The sequence below is a fragment of the Cebus imitator genome, unplaced genomic scaffold, assembly GCF_001604975.1.
Source record: "Cebus imitator isolate Cc_AM_T3 unplaced genomic scaffold, Cebus_imitator-1.0 Scaffold309, whole genome shotgun sequence".
Classification (NCBI taxonomy): domain Eukaryota; kingdom Metazoa; phylum Chordata; class Mammalia; order Primates; family Cebidae; genus Cebus; species Cebus imitator.
Genome location: NW_016107624.1, coordinates 990,337 through 1,000,261, shown reverse-complemented (window position 1 = coordinate 1,000,261; position 9,925 = coordinate 990,337). Strand labels below are relative to the sequence as shown.

Genomic DNA, 9,925 nt, shown 5'->3' with positions numbered 1-9,925 from the left:
CATGTTCTGTTGTGTGTCTCTGCTGTGTAGTGTATCTCCCCTTGTGTATCTATGCCTATGGCCGGTGTGTACATTACTTCTCTTTGCGGTGTGTGTCCTGTACATGCTATGGTGTGTTCTGACCTGTGTCTGCACGCTGTGCACTGTGTGTTGTGTATCTACATTACGCTCGTGCTGTGTCTCCGTGCCGAACGCCTGTGCTGTGAGTGCGAGGTGTTATGTGCTTCTGTTCTGTGGCCCGTTTGGCCGTCCTGGGTCTCTGTCTGAGTGTGTCTACGCCAAGTGTCCGCGCCGCCCTGATGGGTGTCTGTGCCAGGGTCCGCCGGTGCCTGCGCGCAGAGCTGCTTCCTCAACAAGTGTGCGAGCGGCAGTGTGCGCCATGCGCGCTGCCTGGCGTCTCCGTGTGCGCCGCGGTGTGGCCGCGCCTCGGCTGGGGGCCCGTGTCCGGGCAGTGCGCGCGGTGGCTGCGGAGGATGCGCGCCCGCGGGGCGGGCGGGGCCGGGCGGGGGCTGGCGGCGCTGCGGGGCCCGGCGGCCGCGGGCTCCAATGGCGAGGCCGGCGCGGCCCCCGCTAATTACATAAGCGGGACGTCAATAATTCGCGGGAAAACGCGAAAAAGATGGCGCCCCGCGCCCGGGGGGCCCCTTCCTGAGCGCCCCGGCCCCTCCCTCCGCCGCCTCCCCCTCCTCCCTGCGGCGCCCCCGCCCCGCCCCGCCCCCGCCGAGACCCCGACCCCGGCCCCACGGGCGGACACTCGGCCGGGCAGCCGCGGGCTGAGCGCAGCCGCCTCCGCCGCCGATGCGCCTGGTGGCCAGACTCCAAGTGGGACCGGCGGACACGCAGCCTCGCGGTGAGTTCTGCGCTGCAGGGCGAACTCCCCGCCACGCTCTCCCCTCCCAGCCCTCATCCCTCTCTTTTCGAAATCTCCCTGAACTTTGGCTGCCCGAACGCCTCCGGGGGGTGAGACTCCTGCGGAGCGGGGCGCTCACGGGTGGGGACGGGGGTGCAGGGTACCTGCGGGGCAGAGGGGCCCCGGTGGGCGTGGGTGACAGGTCGTTCTTCCTCGCCCCTGATCTTTAATTTTCCTGTCGGGGTGGGGGAAGGACAGACGGGCGTTTGGCATTTCGCTCACGTCCGAAGTCAGGCTGCTGCAGGGGTTGGGATGTGGAAGGCTTGGCGTCCGAGCGACTGAGGAGAGGAGCGCTGAACGCGAAGGGGGTGCTTCTGCAAGCTTTTTTCCCCCTCCTGAACACCCTTTTTAAAAAGCCAACGGCCGCCCTGGGAGAGGCCCCGGCGCATGAATCATTCTCGCTTCCTGCCCCCGCCCGGCCCCGCGCTCCCGGTGCCGCGGATTTGAACTGGACGCAGACGGGAACCCGCAAACAGGCATTTCTTTGCAAATGGGTTTGAATCAGCCAATCACAGCCCGCAGGGGCCCGCTCCGGGAGGACGGAGGCGGGGGCTGGGGGGGCGCCACCCGGGGGCCCCCGCCCGGCCAGGGTGGAGGGGGTGCGGCGACTCAGCCGGCTCCCAGAGGCTCAGCGGGGGAGGAAGTGTCAGTTTGTGAACCTGCAGCGGCCCCGGCCTGGCCTCAGGCAGGACGGGCGGGGACCTCGCAGCGCCAGGGGAGCCAGGTGGCAGGGAGAGGACAGGGGTTCAGACTGTATCCCCTGCCTGGGAGCCTGTGCGCTCGGCGCTGGAGAAAAAAGAGATGGAAGTGGGAGTGGAGAGGGTCGTGGTGACGCCACCATCTGGGGAACTGAGACCCCTGCAGTGCCCGGCTCGCCCCAGGGCCCCGCACAGAAACTCGTATTTAACTTCACACACTCCCTGGCACAATGCCTTGGACATCATCCTGCCCAGTCTTACAGGAGTACACGCACGCACCACACAAAAACAGGCACTGGACTCTCTCCCTGTGGACAGTCATAACACCAGGTGCCCAGCGCCATGGCCACAGGGAGGAGACCCGAGTAGGCGCGCAGGGAAAGAGACTGGCTGTAGTGGAGAGTGTGTGGAGGGGCATGGAGCCAGGTGAGCCCAGCGGGGAAGGAAGGGGCCTTAGGGACGGCTTTGAGCACCAGTGAGGGCAGTGGAGAGCCCTAGAAGGTTTCTGGAAGGAAATTGGTGGCCCTGCGGAAGAGTCTGGTGGAAAGGCAGGAATGCAGGAGCGGCCTGTTTAGCCCTGGGTGCTGGTAGTACCCGTTCCCCAACCCAGGTGCCTAGTGGAGGTGAGCACAAGGCCCAGGAAACTGTTATTGAGTGAATGAATGAGTGAATGAATGACCCAAGCAAAAGATGAGGCCTGAACTCAGACCAGCATGGGAGGATGGAAGCTAGAGGCCGGAAAGCCAGAAGTCATAGCACTTAAAATGGGCAGACTACGGCAGCTCATTGCTTGGAGGAGTTTGAGATGCGTGGAGGCAGTGCCACTAGCAGGGAGAGAGGAACCCATGGGTAAACTGCATGCTGCTGAAAAGGATGGTGAGAGACAGGTGTGGAGAGGTTGGCATGGGGATGACTTCACTGCTTGGAGCAAATGTGTATCTAGGTGAAAGCATAAGTGGGTTTAAATGTCCCAGAATTGGTTTCCATTAAATCATCTCATAATTGAGAACAGAAGGGGGATTACAAAAGACAGATGACCCGTCTACACTAGTTACAAGCCACCCAGGAGTTTTCCTTTCTAGGTGAGTTTTCTCTGGACAGATCTCAGGGAAGGGATGGTTACAGTGCTTGGGGTTAAAAAAAAAAGAAGAAAGAAAGAAAAGAAACCCAGCTGCTCCCCCGGAGAAGACCCTCTATCCGGAATACATGGAGTGTGTTTGCCTAAGGAATAAAACATCAGCCTCCTGAGACAGGGAGTATGGTTCAAGCCCGCTGGGTAGGGGACTTTGTTCTGTGGGGGTTGAGAGATCTATTCACTTTAAAAGACAGTGTGGTATGGGCCATGGCTCTGCCTTTGGCCCATCAGCCTCTTTTCCTTGCCACACCTCAGTTTCCCTGTCTGTAAGATGTGAATAATATCTTCCTCATAGGATGGCCATGAGGAACCAGTGAGATAATAAACAAGCCTAGCTTATAGCACAGGATACAGAAATGCTGATTTCCTTCCTTCCCCTAATGGGCTTTCTGAAGCAGGGAAGCAAGAAGTGAAAACCCTGTTCTTTCTCTCCCAGTGTCAGGGGAAGCTGATGGAGAATCGAGCTCTGGATCCAGGGACTCGGGACTCCTATGGTGCCACCAGCCACCTCCCCAACAAGGGGGCCCTGGCGAAGGTCAAGAACAACTTCAAAGACCTGATGTCCAAGCTGACAGAGGGCCAGTATGTGCTGTGCCGGTGGACAGATGGCCTGTACTACCTCGGGAAGATCAAGAGGGTAAACCCGTCCTCTCTGGTCCCTGTTCTCAGGCTCCGCATGTCTCTGCTCATGTTCCAGCCTGGCTCTCAGACTAGGGGGGGACAGGGGGATTGCTAGGGAATTCCATTCTTGTCCCTCATGCCCAAAGCTGCTGGTGGGAGGGACCAGAGCCTGGTCTTGCAGGCACCATCCTTAGGGTCGACATCATCCAACCAGTTTTTTAGAAAAGTACTTGGAGGCCAGGTGCAGTGGCTCACGCCTGAGGTGGGCAGATCACGAGGTCAAGAGATCGAGACCATCCTGGCCAACATGGTGAAACCCCGTGTCTACTAAAAATACAAAAATTAGCTGGGCTTACAGGTGCACGGGAGGCTGGGGCAGGAGAATCGCTTGAACCTGGGAGGTGGGGGTTGCAGTGAGCCAAGATCACGCCACTGTACTCCAGCCTGGCAACAGAGCAAGACTCCATCTCAAAAAAAAATGAAAAGTGCTCTGAGAGCCTACAAAACCAAAAAGTCAGGTTCGATAGGATCACAGAGGAGCATCTGACTTGTGCTTCGGTCCTCAGCGTTCTGACCAAGTTGTCATCCGTCGGTAACTGGCTAGGAGCACACCATGTCCAGGAACTGCTGTCCTCCTTCCCCTTCCAGTCCTGCTTTCTGGAGCATAAGGAGACAAAAATGGGCAAGGAAGATTATATTCCAGGTTGGCTTTTCCCCAGCCCTTTCTTACTTGCTTCTTCCTATCTGTGCCCCAGGTCAGCAGCTCTAAGCAAAGCTGCCTCGTGACTTTCGAAGATAATTCCAAATACTGGGTCCTATGGAAGGACATACAGCATGGTGAGTTTTCCTAAAATTTCGAGTAGCCCCCAACCTCCCCAGGTCTTCTCTCCTCTGCTGCCTTCATTTCTTCCTTCTCTCCTTTCATCTCTTACTCCTGGCATCTGCCTTTGTCCATGAACCCCAAGCCCACCTGAGGTGATGATCAAATCTGGTTGTATATTGACTTGGCAAGGTACTTAGGACATGAGTTGTCCCCTTGAGAGTTCATACCCCAGGAAGGAGGCTGGGCAGGTGGGGAAGGTAGCTCAAGGAGGTTCTTGGAGGGCCAGGACTGGGCCTCAGGCCTGTTGCTTCCTGGCTGCAGTACATCTCCAGCTGCTCAAAGCTCTGGGTTCCAGAATTGCTTTCTATTTAAATGTCCCAGAATTGGTCTCCATTTAAATGTCCCAGAATTGCTTTCCATTTAAATGTCCCAGAATTGCTTTCCATTTAAATGTCCCAGAATTGGTTCCATTTAAATATCCCAGCCTAGGCTAGAAAAGGGGATGTGCCCAGGTAATGAGAATTGTCAGCTCTAAATGCAAGCACAGTGTCCCTAATTTAACATGTGAATTAAACTAGTGGAAGCAGCTGTCTCCACGGGGCAAGGAGTTCATGGCAAATGGGAGAAAAACCAATAAAGCAGAGATGAGCCAGGCAGGATGAAGACGGACATGCCTGGATGGAGCTAGACCAGCTTTCAGTGCTGAAAGGAGGCTGGGTTGGGTACCATCCCTGCCCTTAGAAAGCTGACATCTCTCCCTTACAGAGATGGCAAATCAGGGCCGTGTTTGCCACCATTCTCCCTTCCCATGCACACAACAGACATCAGTAGTCATTGACAACACATGTACTTTCAACGTGGAGCCCCAAGCAGCTACTACCTGTCAATCAGAGTTGGCATGAGAGGAGAAACCTATTTGCCATTTATACTCTAACAGGAGATGAGACCCGGTCCCTAGTGGGGGAAGAAGCAGGTTTTAGGGTCAGATAGACCTTGAACCAAGTTCCAGCTTTGCCACTTACTAGGTGCATTTGCCAGAGCAAGTAATATGACCTCTCTGAGTCTTAATTTCTTCAGGTGAAAGAAGGTGATAGTGAAAGTACTGGCTTCATAGAGTGGTTGGGAGGCTTAAGTGAGCTAATCCATGTAAAATGCTTAGCTCAGTGCTACGGGTTAGAGAGAGGCTGTTAATCAAGAATTTGTTACCAGCCACGTGTGGTGGCTTATGCCTGTAATCCCAGCACTTTGGGAGGCTGAGGTGGGTGAATCACCTGAGGTCAGGAGTTCAAGACCAGCCTGGCCAACATGGTTAAACCCTGTCTCTACCAAAAATACAGCTACCCAGGAGGCTGAGGCAGGAGAATTTCTTGAACCCAGGAGGTGGAGGTTGTAGTGAGCTGAGATCGCACCACTGCATTCCAGCCTGGGCAACAGAGCGAGACTCCATCTCAAATAATGATAATAATAATAATTTGTTACCATAAAAGATGATTCTAAGAAGCCTGCCAAGTAGAGGCCGCAGAACCCAGCCGATTAGTAAAGCTTTCAAATTGCCCCTTTCTCCAAGAAGCTGTGGCCAGTGGAGACCAATTTTTCTCCAAGTCCTGAAATGTATAAAGATCCAAAGCAATGAGGCCGTTCTCTTCTGGTTTACCACCTTATTGAAAGCACAAGGAGCCAGATGGTTCAGAAGCCCATGCACCTTAGCTAACCTGTGTAGGCCCACCACATGCCAGGCTCCTAGGAGGTACCACAGCAATCAGCTGAAGAATAGCTTGACTCCCAGCCAGAACTGCCCGTTCTGGGTACCCCCTGGCATCTCCCAAAGTGAGAGCATAAGGCTGAGCACCATTGTAGTTATTGATCCATTGCTTCATTAAGCCAGTGAGGACTTACTGAGACACACTGTGGGCACCACCTTTCTGGAAGCAAGTTCAAGAATAGGAGGCAAGGTTCCTGCCTGGCCATATATTCAACAAACTTGTCTTTGAACACCTGTTACATGCCACACTGTATGAGGTCCTGGGGATACAGAGATGAAGAGATATCATTTCTGCCCTTACAAAACATTTAGCGAGCTGGGGACATAAGGCAGAAACACACATCAAAATGTGTTTAATGTATTCATACAAACCTTTCACACATAAAAACATATTCTTCAACCAAAATAAAATGCAGAGAAAAAAGAGATGGAGAGGGGGCCTATAGATTAAAAGCAATTTTAAAAACTTCAGCCAGTCACCATGTATGGACTTTGCTTGGGGATCTTGATTCAAAAGAACAGACTTAAAATTGTTATGGCACAATTGGAAATGTGAACGTTAACTGAATTTGTTAATGATATTAAGCAATTATGTTAACATTTAGGTGCAATAAAGGTGTTGTAATTATGTTTTTNAAGAGACAATTGGAAATGTGAACGTTAACTGAATTTGTTAATGATATTAAGCAATTATGTTAACATTTAGGTGCAATAAAGGTGTTGTAATTATGTTTTTTAAAAAGAGAGTCTTGATCTTTCAGAAATACATATGGAAATATTTATGAAAAAATGATTGGGTATCTGGGACTCAATTTAAAATAATTACAGGAAAGAGATGTAGGTGGGAATATAGTAGAAACGAGATTGGCCATGAGTTAATAAGTGATGAGAAGATGGAGTTTCATTGTAACATTCTAGACCAGACATGGTGGCTCATGCCTGTGATCCCAGCACTTTGAGAGGCCGAGGCAGGTGGATCACTTGAGGTCAGGAGTTCGAGACCAGCCTGGCCAACATGGCGAAACCCTGTCTCTACTAAAAATACAAAAATTAGCCGGGTGTGGTGGCACATACCTGCAATCCCAGTTACTCAGGAGGCTGAGGCAGGAGAATTGCTTGAACCCAGGAGGTGGAGGTTGCAGTGAGCCAAGATCATACCACTGCACTCCAGCCTGGAGACACAGTGAGACTCCATTTAAAAAAAAAAAAAAAAAAAGAATTCTATTATCCCATAATAAAGTTATAAAGTTTTAAAAAATTACTTAACCGTTTAACAAAACAAGTTAAATCAAGCGGGAGAGGCAACATGATGTGGTCAAAAGAACAAAGGGTTTGATGTCAAACAGCCATGGGTTTGAATCCCCCCCACTCTCCTACTTACTAGCTAAGCAAGGGACTTAACCTCTCAGAGCCTCAATTTCCCCATCTTTAGAATGGGGTAATGATGATAGGCATCTCAGAGTGGTTGGGGAGATTCAGTGAGGTGCCAGACGGGGCCCAGTGCTAGGCTTAGCCGACAGTAGAGGTTGGGCATCTGGACTGTGAGTGTAAAACTTCTCATTCCTGTGAGCTGGACCTGACCCTCCAGGGCCTCTCTTTCAGCTGGCGTTCCAGGAGAGGAGCCCAAGTGTAACATCTGTCTGGGGAAGACATCAGGGCCGCTGAATGAAATCCTCATCTGCGGGAAGTGTGGCTTGGGTGAGTGGAGTAAGCAGGGCCCTGAGAAGGCCCCAACCTGTGGGTCCCCACGCACTGGCCCCTGATGGGCACTGCTCCCGCCTGTTGGGGCCTCAACTGGCTTCCTGTTTCTCTTGGCACTTCAGGGTGAAAGGGGGCCAGTTGCTGTGAGAGAGGGCTTGGGAGGAGACCCTTGGGAAAGCTGGGAGAGTATGCTGGGGTCCTGCTAGATGGAGAGGATGGGTGGGAAAGATGGGGCTCAGGCACTGAAGCCAGAGCTTGGTGTGCCACCCTCCACTGGCCAATGCTGTCATTTAGTCCCCAGCCTGGACACTGACTTGGCCACCTTGGTGGGCAACAGCAGCCAGGCTCCTGGCAGCTGGCAGGCAGAGCTCCTAGGATTTCCCTCAGCCCTCCCAGCCCTGCCTCCTTTGGGCCAACTGGCCTTGGGCCACAGTTTCATTGTGGGCGCTCACCGCCCCCTCCTTTGCTGTAGGTTACCACCAGCAGTGCCACATCCCCATAGCGGGCAGTGCCGACCAGCCCCTGCTCACACCTTGGTTCTGCCGACGCTGCATCTTCGCACTGGCTGTGCGGGTGAGCCTTCCATCCTCCCCAGTCCCTGCCTCTCCTGCCCCCTCCAGTGGGGCAGCCCAGAGACTCGCCATCATAGAGCCTGAGCTCCAAGCAGAAGGGCCACACCTGGGCCTCAGAGACAGATGGCACCTCTGCCACTATCCTTGGCCAGGATTCAGACTCCCTGAGCCTAGTTTCCTCAGCAGTAAAGTGGAGATGGGTTTGGTGTCGGGAATAACAGGACCAATAAGTGATGCTTTACTATTAAAAGAGAAAATCCATGTAAATACATGTTGGTAATTGGTGCCTTTATTGTGCTTATTACTGTTAATATTGTTAGCAACGGGGTTCCTTCTGGGATGGGGGGATGGGTTTGGAATTGATGAGAAAAAGCTCTTTGCTTTTCTGACAACGTTCAAATATCTGCGGGTCCCCCCAGCCCTGGCAGCACTTCCCTCGACAGATAGCTGTGTGCTGACTTGCGAGGTCCACTCGGACCTAGTGGTTGACTGGGGCCCTCGTCTCCCCCCCAGAAAGGCGGCGCGCTAAAGAAGGGCGCCATCGCCAGGACGCTGCAGGCCGTGAAGATGGTGCTGTCCTACCAGCCAGAGGAGCTCGAGTGGGACTCGCCCCACCGCACCAACCAGCAGCAATGCTACTGCTACTGCGGCGGGCCCGGAGAGTAAGGCAGGGGGTCGGGGCCCCCCGGGGAGGCAGGGCAGATCTCCGAGAATCGGCCGCGGGGCCCGCCTGTACAGAGCGAGCCTGGAGTGTCAGCTGAGGCGGGGACCTTGAGGGCGGACCCAGCGTGCTGTGGTGTGGGGGCGAGACCCTAAGGGGCGGGCCTGGAGTGTCAGCCGCAGGGGTGGGACCTCGGGAGGCGGGTCTGGGGTGACAGCCGCTGCGGAGGCGGGGCCTCGAGCGGGACCGGAAAGTTGGACCTGGGGGCGGGGCCTCGAGGGGCGGGCCCGGAAGGTTGAACCTGGGGGCGGGACCTTGGGAGGTGAACTCGGCAGGTTAGACCTGGGGGCGGAGCCTCGAGGGGCGGGCCGGGAAGAATGGACCTCGGGGCGAGGCCTCGGGAGGCGGGCCTGGTCGGTTAGACCGCTGGAGCAGGGCCCCAGGGAGGCGGGGCAGGTTGAGAAGCACCCTGTGGAGGGGCGGGGTGGGGAGGAGGGAATAGTAAGGCCTCGGGAATAGGACTTGAGGAGGTGCGGGCCCAAGGGGCGGTCCCCGAAGGGAAGGCCGAGGGGGCGGGACCTCAATGGGAGAACCTAGGGCCGTGCTCCGCGGGGCTAGAGGGCAGAGGCGTTTCATTGGAGCTCTGTAGGAAACGAAGTATTGAAGTGGTTAAGAGCCTGGGGCGGACACGTCCTGGCTCTGCTCCTTACTACCTGTGCAGCCCCTCAGCCTCAGCTCTCTTAATAGTTTCCCCATCATGTAGTGATTATGAGCAGAGCGTGAATTACATAATTCACGTAGAGGTTCACATAGTGCCTGGCACTTGGTAAACACTTTTTGAAAATGTGAGCTGTTACTGGTGGTGGTACTAATGCATGAAAGTCAAGATAACCTTTCCACCATCAGAGTCAGTGGAACCCGCTGCTGGTAAGATACTAAGATCCTTTTCCTGCCAGGCACGGTGACACATGCCTGTAGTCGCAGCTTCTCAGGAGGCTGAGGTGGGATGATCACCTGAGCCTGGGAGATGGAGGCTACAGTT

At 54.4% G+C, this 9,925-nt stretch overlaps 1 protein-coding gene across 3 annotated transcripts in view; it reads left to right on the top strand.

Annotated features, from left to right (window-relative positions):
* The first annotated feature begins 617 nt into the window (after positions 1–617).
* Positions 618–9,925, top strand: part of PHF19 (PHD finger protein 19) — a 21,963-nt gene continuing 12,655 nt past the window's right edge. The window contains exons 1-6 of one of the 3 annotated variants that reach the window (XM_017503295.1): positions 618–850; positions 3,180–3,380; positions 4,120–4,201; positions 7,552–7,647; positions 8,123–8,223; positions 8,736–8,884. In XM_017503295.1, the coding sequence (XP_017358784.1) occupies positions 3,195–3,380; positions 4,120–4,201; positions 7,552–7,647; positions 8,123–8,223; positions 8,736–8,884 (614 nt within the window). In that variant the 5' untranslated portion in view covers positions 618–850; positions 3,180–3,194. Of the gene's footprint in view, positions 851–3,179; positions 3,381–4,119; positions 4,202–7,551; positions 7,648–8,122; positions 8,224–8,735; positions 8,885–9,241; positions 9,297–9,925 lie in introns of those variants that run through there. The other 2 variants (XM_037729510.1, XM_037729511.1) reach the window with 2 other exon arrangements.